Genomic DNA, 25,442 nt, shown 5'->3' on the forward strand with positions numbered 1-25,442 from the left:
TTGAAACCAGTGCGACCGTAAACCAATCAAGAAAAAATAACACCGCTATCCTGTGCGTAAAATGCCGGAAACAAATTACCAGCAACCCCTAGAAATTAATTTCCTACCTGCATTTCAGGGAGCCAGCTTCAATTAAATGGTGTACGTGCTTGCGATGACTCATGTCTTTTAGAGTGAGAATGCTAGAACTGTCAGGTCAGGTCTTAAAATAAACAGCTGTCCAGCTAATCCAATGAGGTTGAAGACGTCTTTGGATTAGATTTGAGAAACGGCCACCCAGGTTTAGTATAAGTACAGCATGCAGACTGTATGACACACTGGGGGTTGTATTACAGGTGCTGATAGTTCCCTCAATCCTCCAATGCTTGCCATGCATAACAATGGACAGGCTGGCAGCACCCCGCTCATAGTCTGATGCAGGCTAATCAAGCTGTAGCACCGTGGAACATATACTGCTTGCACATAGTGCGCTTGTATGCAAGTATAGAGAGTTGACAGCTTATTCCATCACTCCAGAGCCTGTACCCGGAGGGGGAATCAATATTTGAAATGTCCCCCCGAGAGAGCTCAGCTACCCAGCTCGACCCCCCAACGGGGGCATTCAAGAGATTAGTTATACTGACTGCACAGATCTACTTGAGTCTCAGCCCAGTGACACCTTTCCCAATCACCCTTTCACTGGGTTAGTTACAGTGCTAACTGGCCCTAAATAATGACCCGTGCCACATAGGCTTTTCATTAATCAGGTGGTTAATTCTGTGCAGAAACAACTAGTAATAATATGGCAAAATGCTATTTATTCTGTAGATCAACTGAGTGTGTGATTCAACTGATTCCAAGTCTAGTTAGGACTATTTATGTATATTTTAAAGAGGAGACAATGATCTGTTCATGGATACCATGATGTTTAGCGAGCAAGGAGTCTAAGTGAGTTTATCAGGCAGCAAACTCCCACCTGAGTTATACTGCTTTCCTACAAAAAGACTAACATTTTGGGGTCCCATTATACTTGTGAGGTGGCTTGCTCAATATATATATATATATATATATATATATATATATATACACACACATATATATATATATATATATATATATATATATATATATATATATATATATATATATATATATGTTTTCTTTTCGGGGGTGCCAGTGTATTTAATAAATCCAGTCTATATGTATAATATTAATAAATCCAGTCTATATGTATAATATGAATAATACTGCATGTCTGCTCTCGTTACGGCAGGTTCCTTTATGATGGTGAATGGTTCAGGACGAGCCTCTGGACAGAAAGCTCACCTGCTGTTGCCCACGCTGAAAGAGAACGACACGCACTGCATCGACTTCCACTACTCCCTGTCCAGCAAGGACGGCTCCACCCCAGGCTCCCTGAACGCCTACGTCAAAGTGAACGGGGGTCCGCAGGGGAACCCCGCGTGGAACGCCTCCGGCAGCGTCACCGAGGGATGGGTGAAAGCGGAACTCGCCATCAGCACGTTCTGGCCCAACTCCTACCAGGTGAGCTTCTGTCCTTTGCAGTCGTGTTCACCTGTGCGTTGGCTGAGATCGCTTGGAGCTCAGCACTCCCAGGCTGGCCTACGTTAGTTCCTTTGTGCTCTAGCTGCTGCGTTAGACTTCCGTAAGGGTAGAATGAAAGCACCTAGAGGAGCTGGAGTATTTAATGACACTGAGTGTTGTCAGTGGGGTGTATGGCAGCCAGGAAGACACTGATTCAATGTGGTGGCACATCAGAAAGGTGCCAGATTTGTCCTGGAGGGAAACGCGACCATTCCTCAGTGATTACTGACTCTGATTGCTTCAGGGAAGTTGGGGTGGAAATCTGTTGGAAGGTGTGATGAGACTGTTCCTGATGAAACAATAGAAGGAATTTGTGCAGTCTTGGATACAGAAAAGGCAGCAAAAAAAGCGCCTGCTTCCGTTCCTCTGTCAAAATCTTCTTGTCAGATTTGCCATCCTGCCCCTCGTTACTGACACTGACATGTGCAAGAGAGGTGTAGCTTTTAAATGTGTCGGGGTCCATTTGTATGATAAATGAACACATTTGAGGGACAGACCATTTAAACAAAAGGTGTGTGCTATATATCGCAGGTGTTTTCCTTTACTGCTTCAGTATAAAATCAGTTCTCCAGATGTGATCACAAGTAGATTCCTCATTTGCAAACAGCGTAGGGCAGTGTGTCTCTGTTCAGTGCCTCCAGCCCTCACAACAAATAGTCTATTCATTTATAAAACTCCTTTCCAAACGCAATTACGAGCTCCTAACAGTAACCTTAATGAGAATGAATTTGTCATAGTTTTATTCCTGGTAGAAGGCACCCATGTAAAGAGCAGCTGAGAGAGTGGTGCATGCATAATTGTAAAATCTCAAAGGATCTTTGTTAACAGAATGAATGGGATAGGAAATGCAAAGGGCACTGTCATTAAGAAGATACGTAAAAACATCTCAGGAGGAAAAAAAGTTATATATTGCCACCTGGTGGTCGGAGCTCATCAAAATCTAAGTAGAACAAGTAATTGTAGCAAGGTTGGAAGATGAGCCCCTCCCCGGGCGCAGTAGGGAGTGCACTCAGTAGGGGGCTCTTTTCAATTAGACATTAAAGCCAGGACTATTGTGCTTAGCGGACATCAAACCCAAGGCAGTCCTTTTGAAAATAGGAACAGGGCTCTTAATCCCGGTGCCCTGGCAAATGCTATATTGGGAATTGTAACGGGCAATTAAAAACATCTTCCAAAAGTAATAATGTTCTGTTTTTGATGGAGAGAGGGGGCATTCAATGATCTGAACTCTAGGTCTTTAAACTCTGCGTGTGTCTGTGTGGGGGTGGGGGGTGGGGGTACACCAGCATGTGGCAGTTTGATTCTGTAGGTGTTTTGTATCAGTAGGTGTGTTCACAGACAGGCAGGATGAGGGTTTATAAGAGCACGGTCAGGTTTGTATATACTTGTAAAAGCAGTTTGTGGAGTCTGTGCTTTTATAAGAGCACGATAAGGTGTGTATAGACTTATAAAAGCAGTTTGTGGAGTCGGTGCTTTGCATGCGGTTGTCAGTTTGTTTGAGAAGCCAGGCAGTGGCAGCAGTGGGGGACTGAAGCTCTCACCTATTTGAAATGCAGATGGATAGATCATGGGTGAGCACTGTCTGCATTGGCTTTCTCATTTAGATTCTGATACAGAAATATACATTTGTGAACCACTTTCCACATATTGAAAAGCTTACTAAAATCCTTCATTCTTTAGACCCAGTGAGGGTAAGTCTAGGCCAGGTCTTTGCTTCAACCAGGTACTTAAGTAGGTAAATTACACCTAACAAACCTGGAGTGGAGTGGCCCTTTGAAGGATGGGAGTTGCCCACCCCTGAACTAGACTCAAACATTCCCATGAAAAGTAACTGGTTTGCAATCTCTTGAGTTTCTCCATTTCATCAGCTGCAGGGTGCTGGATTCAAGAATATTAACCTCTGTCTCAGCAGCTCCAGTGCCCCAGGGGGTGGAGGAGAGGCAAGAGAGAGAACTGTCTTCTCCTAAATATGTCATTAAACCAAAAGACAGGTTCTCTGCTTGAAGTTTTGCTCTGTTTGAGGTTTTAGCTGTGAGGGATGGGATATTAAAATAGCTGACACACAGACAGGCGCCAGATTGCTTTCCAAAACCAGTGATCTGCTGCTCTGAAAGAAGTGTAATCCTTCCTTAAACTTAACTCTTTCTCCTTAAGTGTTTTGCAAGTTAGATCTGCAATGTGATCACGCTATGTACCATGCATTACCATGCTTCATGGTGCTCTACTGTGTTGGGCTATGCCTTACCAAATGCACCCCACTACTTACTGTTCCTTAGCATTGCTACAGGTAGGCAAACAATTCAGATAGGACTTTCTCTCATTGTAATTTTACTATTTGCCCACCTGGTGGCACTGTATGTCAATCCCAAGCTAAACTTCAACATTTGGCCATTGGTAGCACTGTTGCTTGACGAAACAAAAATCTCAGTGGAAGTTAATGGAAGTAAAACTGTGTTATAAGGGGAATAAACACCATGCAACTCTAATCAAATTGTGTAAAGACTAGCCACCTTTTAATGACTTCTAACAGCTCGTCCAAGCAGCCCGCCTCAACAGCATTTCAACACCTTTCCTGCCATCAAACTGTTCTCCTCATTTTCATTTGTAAGCGGGACCCCTTTCTACTGCAGCAGTTGCTAAAGGTGCCTTCCACGGCTGAACGGGACACGCTGCCTCACAACCCTTGTCACTTTCTTGGGCAGGTTATATTTGAAGCAGTTTCTCTGAAGAGTCACCCTGGTTACATCGCTGTGGATGAAGTGAGAGTCTTGGCCCATCCTTGCAGTAAGTACCAGTCAGTGTGACCTCTCCTCCTTCTAACACACCGGCAGGGTGTTTGAGTCTCTTTAGGGTATTTTTTTGGACCATTCTGTAATAAGTATTGCTGTCTCCACCAGTGCAGTAACTAAGCACTCTTAGTACTGTTAAAGAATGGGTGTGTGTTTTGTCTTGTGAACAGGGAAAGCACCGCATTTCTTACGCCTCCAGAACGTGGAAGTGAATGTCGGGCAGAACGCTACCTTCCAGTGCATTGCTGGTGGGAAATGGTCTCAGCATGACAAGCTGTGGCTGCAGGTTTGTGCTTTAGTACCGTGGTTTGAGCGGGAGGTTCTGCTTTGTTTTTCTTGTAGTCATAGCAATGTTTCCAAGACAAACGATAAGCATTTCAAGGTCGTTTAATAACAATGTTTGCAGTTTAACATAATGGAGTTGGTTTTTGTTTTTGTTTTATTGGGCAGATTGCATGCATATATTAATTCCAGCGTTTGAAGGGAAATTAGGGTTTATTTCAGTCCTGCAATATTTTATGGTCTCGCAATACAAACTGCCTGGTCTAACAGGATTCATTTTGTGCTTCCTTGATTGTCTGTCGCGCACGCGAATATTTAGACAAATTAGAAAGACGTTATATAAAGAATGACTGGCGAAGGCCTAATAAAAACAGCATTTAATTCTTGGCACAGGCTCAGTGTGATTAGTCATTTTGGAGCCCAGACACAAATGAAAGTGCTCAATAAGAATGAGTCCAATATGCACTTTCATTAAAGCTGTGACCCATGCCCAATGCACTGTCTGCAAGGTTTGATGCTAATAATATAATAATTTTTTTTGGGGGGGGGGGGGGGGGTGAAAGGTCCTATATTGTGTAAAATTGCTTAGATTACAAAAATGTTATGCAATATTTAATATACACACATTGCATTCACTGCCTGTACCAATCCAAATCTTCACCACAAATAAAAACTTGCATGCTAAAAGGAATAGTGTTTTTATTTTTATTTTTACAAAATCTGAATATTAAGCATGATGGATAACCAAAGGAGCTAGATCTCGAATCTTTTCACAGCCTGCTAGGTTTCATAGCTCTGTGGTGAATGCTTTCCACAGCATTAGTGTGCAATCAGCATGTTATAGGGAGTGTGTAGTAAGCGATTGCATTGGTTTTTCATTCTTTTTAAGCAATGGAATGGAAGAGACACGGCTCTCATGGTGACCAGGGTAGTCAACCACCGGAGGTTCTCTGCAACGGTCAGCGTGACGGACACCTCCCAGCGGAGCGTAAGCAAGTACAGATGCGTCATCCGGTCAGATGGTGGCTCAGGAGTGTCTAACTACGCGGAACTGATTGTAAAAGGTAAGGACGATAATAACAGGTATTAACTAGCCACCGCAGCCAGCTGGGTCCTCTGTAATTCATTTTCTGCACTGAGACCTGTAATTATTTCAACCATCAACTTCAACAGCATGTGTTCTGATTTCCTGTTTTAGCTATGAACTTTTACAGCCTGGTAGGAAAGCTATGTGTAAGAAAAGAAAAGAAAAGAAAAGAAAAGCATGCCTCCTCTAAAGCAGCTTTAGATGTAGAAGCTTGCTGAAGAGCACCTGTTCTGAATGGAATGTTCTTTATTGTGCTGTGAAGGTTCCACACTGCAGTTCTGCACACAGAGGGCACACAGTGCAGAGGAGGGCATGTGCTTGCAATTGTATCTCCAGCTGTTCTATACAGGAGCTCACTATACATCACTGACTATGCTGGAACTCCACTCACTAAAGGCTGGTTCATACTTAAATCGCGCTACCGTCAGCTAGGTCGATTCCTAGTCTCTCCAGCTATGCATCTGTCCAGCGATCCAAGGAAGACTGCTTTCCACAGTTGATGCACAACCATCTCAAGTTGGTCGCAAGACTGAATTATGAACCAGCCTTAACCCTTGCTGGTAATGCTGCATACTGTCTTTCAGTTATTTTTGTACAATGCTTTCCTCTGCTGCTGTGTAAGTAACTGTTAAGAGAAGGTAAAGTGATATGTAGGGGGTTTTAAAAGATCAGCAATAAATGACCCGGGAATTGCATTCATTTTCAAACACATTGAGACCACTGCTGGGTGAGACCCAGGGCATTCAATGAGCGAGCAGTACTGTGTCTGCCGCTGTGCAAGCAATGAGCCAAAATGAAAGGGTTTGTAGAAAGAGTCACCTATATACTGTACTGTATATACAAATATATGTACTGCTACTTCTAATGAACGTTACCACCAAGGGTTATATTATTATTATTATTATTATTATTATTATTATTATTATTATTATTATTATTATTATTATTATTATTATTATTATTATTTAACACTGCCTTTTTAATAGCAGGCCCCAACATTTAGTTTTGATTTGCCCCAAAAACAAACAAAGAAATACAAATATAAATATATATACATATTCATAGTTCGGTGTAATTTTATATAAAGTACACAAATAATCACTTGTTTTTATTGCCTGGTTTTCAAAACCACAGAAGTAGATGGCTTGAGCTTTATCTAACAGCACACACTGCATTGAGAATGGCCCTTTGCTTTAATAGTTCCTGTAAAGGCCATCAGGAACCCTTCAAGTCTAATCGTGTGTGTTACCTTTCATGCTGAATGGTCTCAAACTGGGAAAGGAAAAAAAGCAGCGTAGGAGATTCAATCAGCAGCATCTGGTACTTGAGACCTCCTGCCTGTCCTGCTCTTCTGCAGTAACGCTTGACAGTTACATCCCTTAAATAGCTCAGACTCCTAAGGGAGGGAGGGGGTGGGGGTGGGGGTGGGGGCTGTTGGGAAAGTACTTCGGATTCTATAGAGGCGAGAATGCCAGATGTGTTGAAATGAAATTAATTTTTTTTTTATTGACACCAGTTAGATGGTTTCGGATGTGAATCTCAATACAAGGAAGTAAGAATTGAGTGTAGACTGGGATACAGGGTATACACATGGGGAATTAGTGGCCTCTAGTAAAGAACACAGAAGAAAGAAAATAGCGGTGCCGGATTCTGGGAAAAATCTACCCGCCCCCAAGATATTTTATAGTGCATTTTCTGTCTAGAGTTCAGTGGAGTTCAGGAATAAAGAGAATATTGTAGTGTTCATATGATTCATTTAGTTATAGGTAGGGGGCATTTCCATAGTTCAGTAAGCACAGAAGGATGAGAAGGATAGCAATCTTTGATGGTGCCTCATCACATTGTCTCGGAGCAAAAACTCCACAAACCCCTTCAAACAGAGTCTATGCCGTACAATGGGACCAATATGGATTATACTGCCATAGCAATGCTGGACATTTTTTTTGTGTGGCATTTACATGTAGTATTGTAGCTACATGTTGCTCTTTTTCATTCATTATCCCCATGATGACTGAGGATGTTCTAGTGATGACTTCAACTGTGATTGCTCTGGGCATTCACATGTAACATACCCTACTGCATAGTTGATACAGCCATGGCATGTTTTTTAGATGGCAGAGTTAATGGTAACCTGATTACATAATGACAGAACTCATGAGTGAGGGTCTTTGCTGCAGACCTGGTCACCTACAGTACATGCTTTACCTTTATGCTCGAGCGCTTACCTGCAGTGACAATCCGTTAGCTGATCTGGAGCTTCCATTAGTTGACCTCGGCTCAATGACTGACCTGCTGACCCATTAGATGCCCATGGAGGGAAAACTATTGAATTTAGCATGCAAAGAAAAATAAAGAAAAAAACATTCCAGCAAGCTGAGGTTAAGAGTAGTTAGAGGCTGCGTTTCATCGTTGCTCAGCAACAAGCTTTGGACCTACAGTATAACGAGAATGCGCAGTCAATTGGCATCCCACTGTACTTAGATACAGGACCGTGCTGGCTTACCAGTTTGTTTGCAGGCTCCTCCTTACTTGAATATGGCATTCTACATGGAGGCACATGCCAGCTACAGTGTAATCCTCTCCATATGTGTTGTTACTCTACATATTTTCATCACCAAGCCTAGATTGCAAACGGGAAATAAAACAAAGAGAGACGGCTTCTCAACAAACTGCCGCTCCCGGGTTACAGATGGGTAATGTCCCTCTCTCTCAGAGGCTTTTGTGACCCTCAGGTGGTAATTTACTGCTCTGGCCAGCTCTGTTTGCAGACAATGCTGATTGAAACAGGTAATGCGTCTTCCAGGCACATGATTAACAATGGAATCAACAGCCAGTAGGTTCTAGAGCTGTGGGTGCATATGCAAGGTCCTTGCTTTTTTTCTTTAAAAGGCAACTCCACCACAAAGGCAGATTCTCAGAATAAATACAATTGAAATACGGCAGAAAAGCTGCTAGCACCTTGCCTAGAAGAAAATGAAGGCTACAATACCTGGAGAGAAAAATAAATAGAAATAAGGCTGGATTGAAATTCTGTAGGCAACTGGAGCTTGCGTGCTTAATCTTGCAAAACTCAACATCAATAAAAAAATAATAATCTTAATCCATTTCCAGATCTTCTTTCCTTTCACTTCTGTGCACAGTATGGTGTGATTTTTTTCAGCTTTCCTGCAAGTTAGAATATTTGAAAGCCTCACCCTGCACTTTACTGGTGATTAAAAAGTACTTTTAATACAGCATTAAATGTAATAATCCTAAAAAGTAGCACGCTATTAGCAAAAGCCTTTTAGAGTGGGTGCAGGTACCCTATACAGTAGTACTGGTGTCATAAGTGCCAATATTGGGGTTTTGGCTCAGTAGGTTTTTGTGTAACATAACAAAATATAGGATAGTATTTTCTTTTTTTTATTTGTATTACCTTATTTTAATAATGCCCTTTTTTTCTTACATTAGATGCTCAGAAATGCTGGAAGCGGTATATGTGTTTCATGCTCAAATAAGCTAAAGCGTTTTTTGCTAGGCAAACAGATTTCAGTAATGCTTGTCTCGCAGTCATAAATTCCCATTTTCCGCTGTACTTTTCTCCTACTCCAGTAACTGCTGCGCTCAGTGGGATATGATCTGATAGTGTGTGATTGCTGAAGCTTTACAAAAATCCTTGGATTTAAGAACTCCCTGTGGAGTGCAGGTGATAAAGACTGAAATTATGAGGTTGGTGTTGATGCTGGCTTGGCTTGCCGGCAGCGTGTATAGAGAGGCGATATACATTGAAAACGATCAAAATTTGAAATTGAAGTGAACCCCATTTAGCAAAATGAAATCATAAGCACTTTTGTGCCGCCAGTCTGCTCAAATCCAACATACGAGCGTTGTTGAGTTGATGCATTTACTCGAGTTCTGTGTTCATTAAGACAAGCAGATCGCTCATATTTTGGGGAAGGCGCTGTTAAGTGCATTCTCCTGACAGTAATCGGCTGTTAAAATGATCAGCAGGTACAGCTGTTTTGGAAGTAAACTTGAGTGCCAAGCGGTCTGAAGTTCACAATTGAAAACCCCACTCTTTGCAGCGCTTGTCTCAATTTAGCAAGTTAATTTGTTCAAAGAAATCAGGAGTGGTCAGCTCTGGTCCAAGCTGCAGTGTGTTTAGGTTTTTGTTCCAGATTATTTCTAAATTAATTAATTGAACAAATTACTACTTAAATTGAAATGGATGATTAAGGGTGAACTGTAAAACCTGCTGGATTGACCACCCCTGCTCTAAACCATATCGAAAATAAAAATAATGTCTATTTTATTGCTGCTTTAGCTTGATTAAAAAAAAAAAAAAAAATCCCAAGGCTCATCTTTGCAGTAACACAGCTCTGGACTTGTTCATTTACTGAAGTTCATTAGTGCCTTTGAGCGAGAAATGAGGACTACATTAGAGATTACCTCCTTGATTGATGGAATAATTACAGTCCCAAACCACTTGCGAGCATGACAGGCATGCAACAGCTGTTATGCGCTGCACATGTTAAACACAGGTTCTCTTAATGACAGCACGGTGTATTATCAGTGATTTGTACATATAGGGGCAAATAGTCACACAGGAATCAAACACAAACACAGGTATAATTCTGAGGAGCCATCTTGTCAGGGGGGGGGGGCTAGTGATTGACAGCGGTTTCAAGCTCTAGGTGGTAAATGCATGGTGGAACACGAGTCTGAAACAGAAGGGGGCCACTGGAAACCTCACTAGCTTTAGGGGAGACTTTCCTTCTCTACTCTGAAAATATTCATCGAGAGGCTGCCGATCTGCACCAGCTCATTTATACTTGTTCTTGAAAAAAGGAGAGCATTAACTTTCTGTTGCCTCACCGATTCCTTTAATGTCGCCGTTCCTGGTAATGAAGTTCAGTAGCTTAACATTGCAGTTACCCTGAAATCATTTTCTACCCCTTCTCCGTAGCACACAGAACATTAATCCCCAATGTGCTGTACTTGCGAGTGCCTACAGTATTGACAAGCTTGAGTACAGTGCAGTGGCCAATCTGAATTGATTGCACTGCACACGCTAGGTTAAACCGCTTGATATGCGATAGAAGTGCTCTGCTGAGCGGGCACGACGGATAAAGGAGCATTTTACAATCACGATTCACAGATTACTGGTCAGCCTTATTTTCTACTTGAATGTTTTTCACAGTTCACAGTACAAGCGCTGTGGTTCTCAGCAGTCCTTGGGTAATTCCTAATGAAATGTCTTGACCTTAAGGGTTTTAATGATCTAAAGTATCTGAATGCACATGCTCTTTAACTAGATGATTTAAACTGGACCCCAACCTGCTGGTTTCACAGACCCCGATTTAGCACTCACTGTGGATAAGTGGTGTAGTCGAGGGTACGCTGTGTTTAACCACTGCTGGAAATCTGCATAACCTCAATTAAATAATTGCATTCATGTGGAAACATGTTACTGTCAGTCATCAGCTGCCTGCAGGGTTAGCACAGGGACTCAGACAGACACTCTGCTAAGGGTTTCTGAACCCTGAGCAGCTTTTAGGATGTCTGCCAGAGATAATGATGCCATAGTTACAGAAGCTTAGGTCATGCCCTCTCTCAGTGAAATAAGGGGCAAAGGAGACACAGGGTGTAGTGCAAGCTCAGACCTCGCGCTCAGGGGTGCTACATGTATATTTATGTTCAGTATAATTAGCGACAACCACAGGGCCTATCGAATGTACAAGGTGATAGGAGTCTTTCCAATAAGACTGGAGGTGTCCTTTAGTTTGAGCTGTTATACGTGGTTTTTGCTGCTGCTGAGTTTGACTTCAACCAAATCAGATATTCAGCGACATGACGCTATACTGTCAGTGGGAGTCTTTGTGACACTTATCAAAAAGTGTCTTGTATCTATCACAGGATATACAGATTTGGAATGCTGTTGAAAATGAATTGCAGAATCCATATAATAATATTTGTAGAATAATATACTACAGATTACTTCACTACAAAAAAAAGGCATCATTGCACTCAAGGTATAGAGAAGGGCAACTGGGCTGATCCCAGGACTTGATGACATGAGCTAGGAGGACAGCTTAAAATAATGAAATCTCCTCAGCCGAGAAAGAAAAAGGGAAAGAGGGGACTTGATTGAAGTTTATAAAATCATAAATGGTCTAGATAAAGTTAACCCAAGATGCTACAGTACTTCAAGTTTAGCACAGAGCGAAGAACAAGAGGGCACACATGGAAGCTGAGTAAAAGTAAGTTTAGAACAGAAGGGAGGAAGCGCTTTTTTACCCCGAGAGTTATAAATGCGTGGGATAGCCTAGCAGGTGACGCAGTAGCGTCTGAAACACTCGGAGCATTATAAAAAAGAATGGCCTTTTCCCAGACTTTTCTTCTATTATTTAAAACACAAGTTTTTCCTATCGAGATAACGTGGTGAAAACTTTTTTTTTTCCCAGCCCAATGCTAGGAACTTTTTCAGAAACTCTTCCCTTTTGGAGGAAATGAAATCTGCAGAGAAAAAGAGAGGGAGGGAGAGACAACAGCTGCTTGGGCAGAGAGATCAATGTCTCTTTAACTGTGCGGTATCTTAGTAACAAGTTTTTCCTGGTATTATTTATAGCGGTAGAAAAAACAAACAAACAACAAATCTATTAGAACTGTCCACGCTAAGACAAGCATTGCATTCAAGGTCACTGAAGTTATCATGCTGTGAATGCAGCAGTCCAGCTCTTTATACTGTGTAATTAAAGCACTGCTTTATGCCATCTACAACTGAATGCCCTATTATGTGCGTTTTGTAAAATTCTATTGCCGTTTGTGCTCACATCATTACTTACCAGACTTATTAACTAATGTCCTTCTTTCAACCACGGAGCTTGCTTCTAAAAAAACCTGAATCATAAGAAAACAGGATTTCTGAAGGCAAGGCATTGTTTTAGAAACGAATAAACTGTGTGCAAATGTCATTTATACCCTCTCTGTAGCTATGATCACATGGAATGTCTCTATACAGAATCAAAAGGGGCAGAAAATGACAACAGAGCGAGCTGGCTCTGGAGTAAATGCTGTTTGATTAACTGTGTTCTGTATATTTTAAAGTAAAAGAGCAATATCCTTTGCCTTCACAGCGCCCCCCACCCCGATTGCTCCTCCAGAGCTCCTGGCTGTAGGAGCCACATACTTGTGGATTAAACCCAATGCCAACTCCATCATCGGAGACGGACCCATCATTCTGAAGGAGGTGGAATATCGGACCACCACGGGGAACTGGGCTGAGACCCACATCGTTGACTCCCCGACCTACAAGCTGTGGCACCTGGACCCGGACGTGGAATACGAGATCAAGGTCCTGCTCACTCGACCCGGAGAAGGGGGGACGGGACCCCCGGGCCCTCCTCTAATCACACGCACAAAATGTGCCGGTAAGTGACGCGTCGCACTCATCGTAGTGTCTAACAGCGAGCAGGCCAGCGGGTTTCTTAACCACTCTATGAAAGGATCCCCATGAACAGTTCATTCAGGCTCATATCCCATCGCCCTGCTTCACAGGCAGAGTTCAGCAGTATCTGTACCGGCTGTGAGTCACACAAATGCTGCCTCTTATGTGCAGCATCCCTTATAAACGTATCCCATAGTAAAAGCATAGTAAAGTATAATAAAGCACAGTGAAAGCATGGTAAAGCATAGGTAAGCATTGTGAAGAATAGCAAGGTTTGGTAAAGCATACAGTATTAATAAACATGGCAAACCAGGATAAACTATGCTAAATGCAGAGTATAACTATGGGGAAAACTGCACAACTACAGTGGTAAACTTTTATAAGGAATAGGCTTAAGATTGATGTGGTGCGTCTCATTTTAACTTGCGGGATGGTTTGTAGAATGGGGATTTGGGGGAAATGTACCCTAAAAGTAGTTCAATATTTATTGTCTTTTTAAGTTCAAATAAAAATGCCGGCAACATTAAAACATCTTAGACCCAACGCCTTACACTGACCCTCATATTCAGCGATGATGGAGCTTAAATCATGCAAGTCGTGTGACGTCTACCATCACAATGTATATTGAATTCCAAAACTCCTGTCAATCACTCACTTAGAAAGCTGTACCCCTTCTGCTTGGAAGACCCTGTTTTTTTCTGCCATTACTGTTGTGTAACCCTAACAACCATCTGGATGTCTGCCAGGGATCAAATAGGTTGAAAACACAAAGGCATTGCTTTTAAACTATTTTTCCCGACAAGGAGAGGAATTTTTCTGACGATCCAGATAGCTAGGAAAGTAATTGCGAAGTTAAATACGAAAAAAAAGCAATTCCACCTAGAATTATTTACGCAGCAGGCAGGATACATAAACCATGCCAGACAAGCACACTCTTCATTTGCTAATCTGACCGATTATCCCACAAAACAACAGTTCTCTGTAATTATACTGTTTTTTTTCATTTTCTGGAGCCTCTGTCTTTAGCACATTTCAGTTACTTAAGTTCAAGAACCGCCGTCTGAATCGCAGTTATTAAGACACACAGCAGAAACATCGCCAACGTTTTTTCATTTAAAGGTTTACAAAGTTAGAAGTCACATTAGTTCAAAATCCAATATCAGACCACGCTGTAATGCGATTGGGAGTGGGTCAAAGACGAAAGCATTACTACTATAATATGGGAGCCAGCCCACTCACTGTTGGGGATCCATGTGTCCTATGATGCTGGGCTTTAGCCTGCCAGCTACCATGAGCTAACCTTCTGCGATTCATTAAAGATGGAGCTGTTTTGATCAAAAAAACGTTTCAGTCCAGCCAACGCGGATGATGTGCTGTCAAATATAACGTTCTAATTCACCAGCGGAATGAATTCACATTATGCTAATTCAATCTGCTGCAGATTGTTTCCTCTTTAATGCATACCTACAGGCAGGAGCATTAATTATATTCACACAGCAAGGACACCAGGGTAAGGCATTCAGGATGGAATACATTAGCTCTGTTAAAGGCAAGGCAACAAGAACTCTGGGATAGAACCCAACCCAACATACTGCACACACAAATCAACAGCACAATCATTTGGAGCCCAGATGGTAGGGCGAGATTACTGTGTTCCTTGACTTTCTGTATTCCTGCCATTTGCACAGTGTCTTGACACAGAAATGGTATAATAAGCTGTTTCAGCCCCTCTGGACACTTGAGTTGTACGTTTTTCTTTGTCAAGGTTATCCCAACTTGCTGAGAATTGAAAGTGTTTCTGAACATGCTCTAGCGTCCCTAAGAAGACACATTACGCACACTGCTGCTGCCTGCTGTGTTGTATGTACATGACCACACGATCAGAGTTGGGATGACCCAGCCTATTCACTGAGGTTTATGCGTTGCTGTAGGTCTCACTCTTAGCTAGAGTTCGAAAAAAAAAAAAAAACCAGAAAAACAGAAAATGTGAATGACCTGATTGGGCTTTTGAAATGGTTTTGGTCTGCAGGTGTGCACGTGCCAGTTCCTAAGTTCTCATGCACTGCTCGCTATCTTGACACAAGCGTCTTCCTGGAGGAAAGACTGGGCTTTCCCTCCTGCTAATAAGTGATAAAAAAATAGCTGTAAAGACCTGAAAGTATTGCACATTAAATTCAATCAGCAATCTAAAATGCTTCTATTCCAGACCTGATTACATATTTTAAAAATGATGTGCAGCAGTTTATTAAAACATCACCATTATTTCTCTTCTTACTTTTGGAAAAGATATCCCATAACATTAGATCTGTCATCGGTCTACTCTTTGAAGGACATCCATTTTTTTTGATATTCTGTCCTTTACTGTTCTGTAAATGGAAACTCTCAGAACAGCACTTGAAATCTGTGGCTGCAGGTGGGTCCGTACAGCACACTCACAGAGAGGGAAGAAGAGCTCCCATGGTTCTGATTTTACTGGATGTGTGCTTGAAATATTAATGCTAAATATTGACGCTTTGATATGGCAGAACGCTCTCTATGCAAGCTGTGTCCGTGTAGGATAAGGCACAATGGGAGTTTGATTCACTGAGCCTTTGAGCCCTTTTACCATTGTCATACCGTTTTGAAGGGACTTTAGTCAAGTCTGAACTGGGTATGGATTGTCAATAGACAGATGACGTTGAAATGTGTTCACAAGACAGAAAATAGCTGGGACTTGGACCTGATGCAGCCATGCTTTGCCTGTTATTTGTCTCTGAACAACTACGGCCCATGGGTAGCCCATGGTGATTGTAGAAATCTGTCCATGGTTTGCCACAGAGAGACCACTGTCCATTCTCGAACACAGGGGCTGCCAGGTTGAAAATATTTAGCTTTCTTGTTTTTGGTCAGGAATGTTGAACTCCTATTGTAATGTAAAGTCTCCCTGATTATCAGCATTTAGGATTTAAAATTCCAATTTAAATATGATTTCATGGGCAGAGACAAAGGATTAAGCCTGTACATAATACATATATGAGCTTTATGAGATGTGATTATCTACTTAATCTTTATGTTTGATTATAGTTTTCAGAAATACTATGCATTAAATATCTGTAGCGCATTGCAGATAAGCTTTATATTAATTTCTCTATTTTCCTGCTTAGTGAAAGATGATTGTCTCATCCATACTACTGTACATGTTATTAAGCAGCTTCTGTGTAAGTATTATATTCTGTAATATCCAGCACTACACCAGTCCAAAACAAAACAGATTGTGTTTGCAAGCAACCTACAAAAAGATATTGGTAAAAAAATATATTGCTTTGTCTTATAGCGTCCAGATCTGTCTCTTCATTTGGTCCCAGAAATAGTGTCTATTCGTACATGGCTATCTGAATTATTCACCAAGGAGAAGTAACATTGTGCATTTCTGGGTTAAATGTATATCTAATAAGGTCTTAGTGTAAGAAAATATTTCTGAATAATTATAGAATAGCTTTACTAGAGCCAACTAAACATCTATGTAATTACCACAGTACATTACCTCAAGGGAATCGGATATTGAAGGATTGTGCTTTTGAAGACTCTTCACAGAGTCGTTTTAGCTTGGAAGAAGTAGAATGAAAGAAATGACTGATACTGTGATTCTGTGCATTCATCTCAAAAGTCATGTTCTTCTGTACCCTGAAGGCTCGGACGACCTGAGCTGCAGCTTCTGAATGGCTTTTTATAGGGTTACCTGAGCAGAAGTTAAGAGCGTTTTTTTTGGCTAAATGCATTTCTTTCTTGCTTTACAAGGTGACACTAATGGCCATTAACTGCTAATGTTCTTGGGCATGTGTGGAGGTCTGTTTCAATTATCTGAACAGCAGTAGATCGGAACTCTTTCTGGACAAATCCTACGATTACATTTGAAACAGGGTTCCACTATCTTTATAGCAGATTTTAAAACATATCAAAACCCCTCAAAATGTGATCTGAGTAAACACAGTTGAAAATCAAGTGGAAAGAGACTTAATATCTATAATATATAATAGTATTTTTATATAGCGCCTTTCATAGTGGACCACCAAGCGCTTTACAGAGGTAGGCTGTGAACTGTGCATTATATGCAGAGTCACTTACAATAGGGCATTGATTTAACATCTCATCCGCAGGATGGAGCACAAGGAGGTTATCTGAATTGCTCAGGGTCACACAGTGAGTCAGTCAGTGGCCTGGACTTTCACCTCTGGACCACACTGCCTCCTTAGGACAGAGTGTGGGAGACACTTTTTTACACATAGTGGTGATGGTATGGAATGGGTTATTAATCCAAGGTGTTTTGAGATTAATACTGGGATTATTAAATAATATAGAATTAGATTATTAATACAGAACCCCTCTTTGTGCTTGAATTTGTTCTCAAATAATGCCAGAGACCAAAAAAAGAAATAAAACAAACCTTCAGCAAATCCTAAACGGAAGAAACAGTGATTTAATGTTTAACTGGGACCACTTAACAAAATGTTAAAACAGATTCAGAAATGTACCCTTTTATTAAAAAAAAAAAAAGTTTGTACAATTTTGAATGCCCTGCGGGGCTATTTAATTTTAATATACTCAGTTTTTTATTTGAACAAATGGAGCTGCCAAGAGCATATGGTAACATAATAGTTCTGCATTGGATTCCTCTGCTGTGATAGCAGGAGTCCAGGCGCTCCCATCTGGGGTCTCACAGCTTCCCAGTGCAAGGTGATTAGCAGATCCAGCCTTAACTAGGTTGCACATTGTAAAGCTACAGTGTCCAGTATATTACCTCCAGGTTGTGTTCGAGATGTAAGGGTGCGTACGGGCTCTGACCTTGAGAGGGTGAAAATCTGTGTGTATCTTACACAGCGCCCTGTACTGTACACCGGTATATTTTAATAATCTACAGTAATAGGAATACAGTAAAACTTATCCAAACTCCTGATCATCCGAACACCTCTGTTATATGAACAGCCCCTTGTTAACCTGTCTTGTTGTGTGCTGTGCTCTGCTGCTCTGTTTGCAAAGAAAATGCTCGATGCAGCCCTCAAGTTCTGGTCTTTACAGTATTGTACAGTAGGTCATATATTTACAGGTGAAGGGGTGGATTCTATCTTTTTAGGAGGTTTCTTGATTGGAAAAGTCATGTGCAAAATGTCGCTGTCATAATTCCTTTATCTGAACAATTCAATTATCCGAACACCCCCCTGGACCCAATTAGTTTGGATAATAGAAGTTTTGCTGTATAGCTTATTGACGTCAATTGCATTTAATACAAGCTATCTGATACAGTACAAAGACATTTCATTTGGCTGTATGACATATCTACCGGGGCTGTCTAAGCAAGCAATGGTAGGAGAGAGTTCCATGTTACACCATTCCTTTTTACAAAGTATTGTAATTAAAGGCTTCAATGTTAGGCATAGAACACTTTGTTTCTATGTGCCTGAAGCAAGGTAGAGGACCATGGCCTCTGACCCATTGGTACAGGCACTCTACTAAGAGGCTCCACATAGAGGCTGGGTATTGCTATTCCTGCTGCTTGTCTGCTTTCTCTCTCTGAAAGCCTTTTTCTGACTAAACAAGCCCAATTCTACGTGTCCTGGAATGCATGGACGAGGCAGTTAAGTTTCCCCATGCGAAACGAACTTGGATCGATCCATTGGACAATTGATTAATTGATTTGATAAATTAGCATGTGTGGAGTGCTGGTTGCTCGTTAGAGTGTAATTAGCTTGGTTGACCTGAGAAGCCAGAGTATAACAGCTGTGCTCTAGATGAGAGGGGCGTGAGGATAGTTTGGAGAAACAGAATACAAGTAGCTGCACCACCCAGTCTGATCCCTGAGATTGCAGCCCAGTTTAACCAGCACTGGCTGGCCTCACCAGGGGGGTATGCAGCAATCAGCCCTCATTACAGAAAGCGTCTTCATGCTTCAAATCAGTTACGTTTGTTTATTTCAATTTGCATCTGGAGACTTCAATCCAATTAGTAGTTCATTAGAACCCTTAATGTCCCTACCCGATGGATGTCTCATTAATGACAAACCTTGCAGGGCTAAACGGTATCATTTCCTGGGAGATCAAGGTGATCTATAATGTACACACAGCTATCCAGGCGATGCCTCACCAGCTATACATTCATAAGACTTGGGGCTGCTTTACATTGAAGACGTTAGAGCAGAACGTGCAAGCCACTGAAGAGCATGTTTTCAGAGCACTGCTGTGATTTTCATGTAACCCTGACCTCTAGTATATGGGTCACTCCACAGTTTTCTATCAACTGCAACTGTGAACTGCTGTGCCATTTAAAAGCGGTCTTTAGGGCTAGCTGTTAGTCCCAAGCTTAACTATTGCATGCTTTACATGCCTACAGCATGCTAGCACTCTGATGTTGAAACTTTCTGAAGATACTGTCGGCATGCACTGTATGGCATTATGACAGCATGGTTCGCATTATAGGTCAGGTCGGATGAGCGAGAGTCCAGTGTATGTCTGAATGAGGTGACAAAAGAGACATTGGGGCTCAGATTGAACTCCATCCCACACTGTTAATTAGCAATGTGAAACCATGGCTAGCTCAGTAGGATCTAGTAGTGTTTTGATTAGTGAATGTAAGTCCTGAACTCGTAATAGCTCTCTTGCAGCGGTAAGTGGAACGCATCGACTGAGAAAATGCATTAGGGGAACAATTATTGGAGTATAATTGTACGTAGATATAATTGAAATCTTTATATTGCTTTAAAAAGTATGAAATAAACATCGAATAGCCGCTGAGGCGAAGCTACTGGGCCATTCTGTCAAAAACATTTACGCTGGTCTTTAATTAACGTTAATCATTGTATTTTTTATGTTTTTGCTAATGTTACTAAATGAGAAACAAACCACTCTGAGGCAGCATAAAGAGTTACAATCTCTACGGCAGATATACAAACTCACCTGCTGTATAACCGCCCTCAGATCCCTTCCACGGTGTATATCAACGAGCATCTTTGATGTTGTCATCCAAGATAGAAGATGGACCAGCAGTGGCTGTCAGGTTAGTGTCCCTTTCATTCTGTGATCAAAGGGAAATCAGAACTGCAATGCCAACAGAAGGCTGTGAACACTTACAGAAGAGCAGCGTATCCATGTGACAGTACACTTCTGCTTGTGGAGGCATCAGATTGATACTGTCCCTGGAAATGTAATTACAAAGAAAAAAAAAGAAAAAATCAACACCACAATGTTAATGGAACTGCAGCATTAATAATGAGAAGACATTTTTAGTGCAGATTTTAATTTTATGATGCATAATGAGTCTTGCGAGAAGTTCGATGCACATATATTGCAGTAGGGAAGCTGAAAAGCTTATTCTGTGCATTTGACAGTTTTTATTAATGTTTCAAAAGCATACGATTCCTTTATTGGCATATTGTGATATAGTATTTAATATTAATAGGGTCTACGTGGTTCTCTTATTGAATGTGGATTTTTAAATTAAGTTCTGGGCAGATGGCTGGCTTGGAGAATCAATAATGTAGTGTTTATTTATTTTTTGTATTTTAGGTGGGGGTGACATCCAACCAGCTCCTGCAGATTTATGTTACCCAAAACGTAAAGAGCACAGCCGATTTTAAACAAGGAACAAAGTGGTTAAAAAAAAAAAAATAAAGCAAATATCGATGTAACCTTCACAAAATGTAATTAAAATGTCAGTCCCAGCTTATGTTAAAGAACCAGCGCTGGAAGTGTGTTTTATTAAATGGAGTTGGCACAGTTCAAGCTGTCCTTCACTCTGGGTGTTTTTAGGAGCTTTCTGATTGGGATCCCATGTGCTGTTCTCTGTGGACAGACTGGCAATGGCCCTGAACCGTTCTGTTTTCTGGTCATCCTCCTCGATAACTGTGTTGAAGATACTGTACCAAGCAGAAGCGTTATAGTGTTTCGATACGATTCCTGATTGGAATAAAGTAATAGTGGTGCTCTTTGAACCATTTTCATCAGCCAATCAGGAAGCAGGAAATGCCCAAGCCGTTTTGTAACCAGCAGTACCAGTTTGTTTTAATCCTCTCATACAGGTCCAATATGTGCTAAATAAGCTACCCAACATAGCTTGTTTAGAGCTTACCACTTACGAATACATCTGCATTTCCCGTCTTTGTTTATGATTATTTTTTGTATTATTATTTTAAGTAATAACCTTGCCAGTTTGAAACAGAATTCCCCTGGCAAAAATGTAAAGGGGAAAAAACTGTGGATTTAATTTAGAGAAATGAGTGCTGTGGATTTAATTTATAGAAAGCCTCTTTACCAAACATGGCCCTGCACTCCTATTCTGTGGCTATTACAAAGTCTTCCATCTCCGCCAGATTGCGTCTCTCGCACCGCATTCGTACGAGGTAAAAACGTTCCCGGTGGAACAATTAGTACGTTGTCCTGCAGCTCATTACAAATCAGCTCAGGAGAGAGGCGGGGAAACTGCACCCAGATGCTGTGCCTGCAGAGAATCGCTCCTCCACAGACACAGGCTACAGCACACCTGGTAACAGAGATCCGCAGAGGAAAGCTCAGCTTCGTTTCTAATCCCTGAGACAGATTGCTTCTGCAGCTCCCATGACAGACACAAGGATCTCGTTTAAAGAGACATGATAGTCATTTTTTCTGTAGGTTTTTTTAAACTTTGTTTTTGTTTGCATGTACGCTGGTTCTATGCTATAAATTGTACATGTAATGTATTTCAGAAATGAACAGGGTTTAAACCCATCCCATGTCATTTGACACTCAATGAGGTTGGATTCTGTTTTGTCTCTTGTGTGGACTGCAGACAGATAAACGGAAGAGAACTCAGACAGTTTTTTCTGGCATTGTGTTTTTTTTTTTTCTTCTTCCCTGTCTTGTAGAAATCGCACCTTTCATGCTCTGATTCCTCCCTTTGCACTTCCATTCACTAAATAGGAAAGAAATGACACCTGTCATAACCAGTGCCTTGCCGCAGGAAGCCAGAGTGCAGCTCTGCCTGTCAGTGTCTTGGGCAAAGCTGAGGCTTCATTTGATTGACGGCACTTTCTCACTTTAGAGCCATCACTGAGGAATGGTTTACAGTTCAAGGTTGCGGCTGATTGGAATTTAGGTCACCTGAGGTCAGCTGAGTTAATTTCACTCCCTCTCCGAGTATCAGTCTGAACAATGAAATCCTGATGCCAACAGTATTCCTGATGATGCTGGTCGACGGGTCTTCCTTTTACGGTATATTAAAAAATGTTAAACGTGACACATGTTGCTGTAGCTGGATTAGCCCCGTTTGTGCCACGTTTAACACAACCTTTTTAATGTCACATAAAAATGTCATTTTGAGCTGACCCATGAAATTAAACATATTAAGCAGAAAACAGATTGGACTTTCTTTTTTGAGTTATGGCAGTCTATTATAAAAATAATGAAATCCTGTTGAGTAAGCAATAACACCTTCAACGGGGAGGCATTGTGCTCATGGGTGTACTTTTTAAACTTCTTTAAATAGCTCTACAGGAGTTGCATGTCATATACAGTACAGTGTACGCAGTATTCCCTGGTCATAGTATTCTAAATGGTATACTATTGTGACAGGGCATGATGACAACCAGCAGGTACCAATAAGTACTAAAACATTTAATAAAAATAAATTAAACTAGGTGGATCTGGAGATTCTACTTGGGCTTGTAACTCCTGTAGTGGATAGAAGCTCAACACTCAACCAGTTAAACAGAGAGTCCTGCGCTCCCCTGACTGTGTGAGGCACCCTGCACACCGTGCGGCCGTGCCTTTACCAGGTGAGCCACTCAGGGACTCACGGTGATGTTTTAATGAGGTGTAAACGTCCTGTTCAGGTGGGAAGGCTCCTAACATTCCACAGCTGTTCCATAGCCTCTGCAGTGCCGACCAGACAGGTTTGATCCCTTTCAGCTAGCCTTGGCCCTTTAATCACCCAGTCTAGCCCCTGATGGTTATAAATCCAAGCCCTCAGATTCCACAAACGTGCTTACCTTCGATTCATGAGCCTAATTGCTTTATCCACAAAGTTTGAGAAGGTGCCTTGAAATATATCACGATGCGGCTCCTTGCGAGGACTCATTACCCAGCTTAGAGACACAGAGTCATTTTTCTCCCATGTGGTTAAATTATTGGAATGAGTGGCGCCCTGATTGATTTTGAAGGGAAGGGTGATTGCTTTCTCAGGACCAGGCTGGGTCTAGTGGTGTATAATAACAAGAAGTATCTGTAGACACGAACCAATCTGAGGCTGAATTATATGAGCAGGTCCTGTGGCTGTGTAAGTTGCCGGTTGTTTAAGGTTAACACTGTTCAGCGGTGCCCTGGGAATATCGTCATCCCCCTATCTTAGCCTATGATGAATCTGCTTTGATTGAGTTTGGTGTTTGATGGATGCTCACTCTTCCCAATAGGTGGACTGAGGTGTGGAAGAAGCTCAGCAGTTTGTTTTGGCTAATCTCAGGATTTCCTCCCCGGTAAATTAGGTTAGTTGTTCAGGAGTGGGCAGTGAGGACATCGACACCTGAATTCAGTAGAAAAATGTTTTGTGTAAGGCAAGGGCAGGAAACATTCACCGTCAACCTTCACACATAATCACGAATCGTGCAGAATTTAAAAAGCAGACCTTCATGGATTTTGCCCTTTATTAAAAAAAGTGCTCTTTTTTGAATATGTATTTTTAAATATGAAAAGGGTGAAGCATGCTATTGTTCAAGTGTTTACAGGAGATCTTTAAAGAAGGACGAAATGAAGTGCACATTTAATTTTACAAACGCACACCTATTAAACCAGGCACTCAGAATGGAGCAGAATTAAAAGAAAATGCTACAACCTCTCCAGCCGATTAATTAAAAAACAATTTAAAGGGCTGCATCAAGATGCTGTGTGTAAAGTGTTTGCTTTAATTAATTCAACTCGCACTTATAAAAAAAACAAACGACCACTTCAACCAGCAGATTTTGTAAATAGCCTGGATTGGTGTTCACTTTTCAGAAGCTGAGTTTAATTTCCTTTGGTGGAAATGTCTTTTAGATAGAGGCTTTTATACCATCAATCTGTCATGTCCTTTGATTAACCACTGGGCCTGACTCCTAATAGCTGCATTTCTTTCCTGAGCCTTGCTGATTTCTTCTGTAAAATCACATGTCAAAAGTTTAGCATTATCTATAAAATTAACTGATTGTGTTTCATAAAGTCGAATGAAACCTGCTGAGTAATGTTACATTATATATATATAAATTTTTTAATGATGTCTCAATCCTAAAATCCTAGGTGATGCAAGATTTCTGTCCATAGCTGTAGGGTAGCTCGGTTCTGCTGGGTAAATACTGCACAGTACTGTGATTCACACTACAGTGCTAATTGTGCACGGATGTTACACTGTGAATACAGGGGGGCATGTGCATCGTGTCTGGTTGGTTGCATATGCTCTCTAATTAAATTTTGTTTACCAGCGTGACCTGTAGCAGGTGCAAGCAGACACTGAAGAGGGGATGTCTGATTTGGAAATACAATTAATAAATGTCTCAGACGTTTTGGGATGCATTCTAGAGCACTTAATAAATCATGTCAGTTTTGGCTAATCAGAGGTGCTCTACAATACCTGCATTAACAAACCGCTTTGAGTGAGAAATCTGGTCCAGGTACTCGGTTTATACTCCATAGAGATCTAAGATCTGGTTTACTGTGTCGTGCAGAAGCATGGTGACAGCATTGCAAAGTGTAGTAAAGCAGAGTAAAGGCTTAGTAAGATCAGAGTAAAGCACATGTGTTGTAGGCAGGGTCACAGACATGCATGATACATGCATTATAAATCATAGTTAACCATGTCAAATGCACGGAGTAAGTACTGACTGCTATCTGGCAACAGTTTTGCTGTTAGCCAGCGGCTGGATTAATAAACAGCATATCAGGGCCAATGCATTTTTGGACTGTGTTGATTGCCTTCTGTATCTGCAGATTCGCTTTCAAATATGTGTTTCCATGCTGGCGCTTGTGAGCCGGGGAGTCAGAGCAATAGGCTGCCTTGCAGCAGAAAGATCTGTTATGTCGACCCTGCAGAACGCCTGCTGACTTGCTTCCATTTTTCCAGCGCCGGCCCCCTGAATGAAGTACCTGACATGCTTTAATATCGCTTTCCTCGTCTAGACTCTTGCCCTGTTTTTGGGTGGCGGCATTAACTAGGTTGACAGTTTCATGCTTCAGTTTCCCGTTGTAGTAAATAGAAGCATGCGAGAAGCACCCTGTTCATTTCGGGCACTGTTTTTAAAAGAAGA

The 25,442-nt window shown here is 41.4% G+C and overlaps 1 protein-coding gene across 10 annotated transcripts in view; it reads left to right on the top strand.

Annotated features, from left to right (window-relative positions):
- Positions 1–25,442, top strand: part of LOC117431201 (receptor-type tyrosine-protein phosphatase T-like) — a 151,017-nt gene that overhangs the window by 50,001 nt on the left and 75,574 nt on the right. For all 10 annotated transcript variants that reach the window (XM_059003804.1, XM_059003799.1, XM_059003798.1 and 7 more), the window contains exons 3-7: positions 1,253–1,524; positions 4,287–4,368; positions 4,544–4,659; positions 5,545–5,719; positions 12,858–13,151. In XM_059003804.1, the coding sequence (XP_058859787.1) occupies positions 1,253–1,524; positions 4,287–4,368; positions 4,544–4,659; positions 5,545–5,719; positions 12,858–13,151 (939 nt within the window). The remainder of the gene's footprint in view (positions 1–1,252; positions 1,525–4,286; positions 4,369–4,543; positions 4,660–5,544; positions 5,720–12,857; positions 13,152–25,442) is intronic.

Source organism: Acipenser ruthenus, chromosome 29 (genome assembly GCF_902713425.1).
Source record: "Acipenser ruthenus chromosome 29, fAciRut3.2 maternal haplotype, whole genome shotgun sequence".
Classification (NCBI taxonomy): Eukaryota; Metazoa; Chordata; class Actinopteri; order Acipenseriformes; family Acipenseridae; genus Acipenser; species Acipenser ruthenus.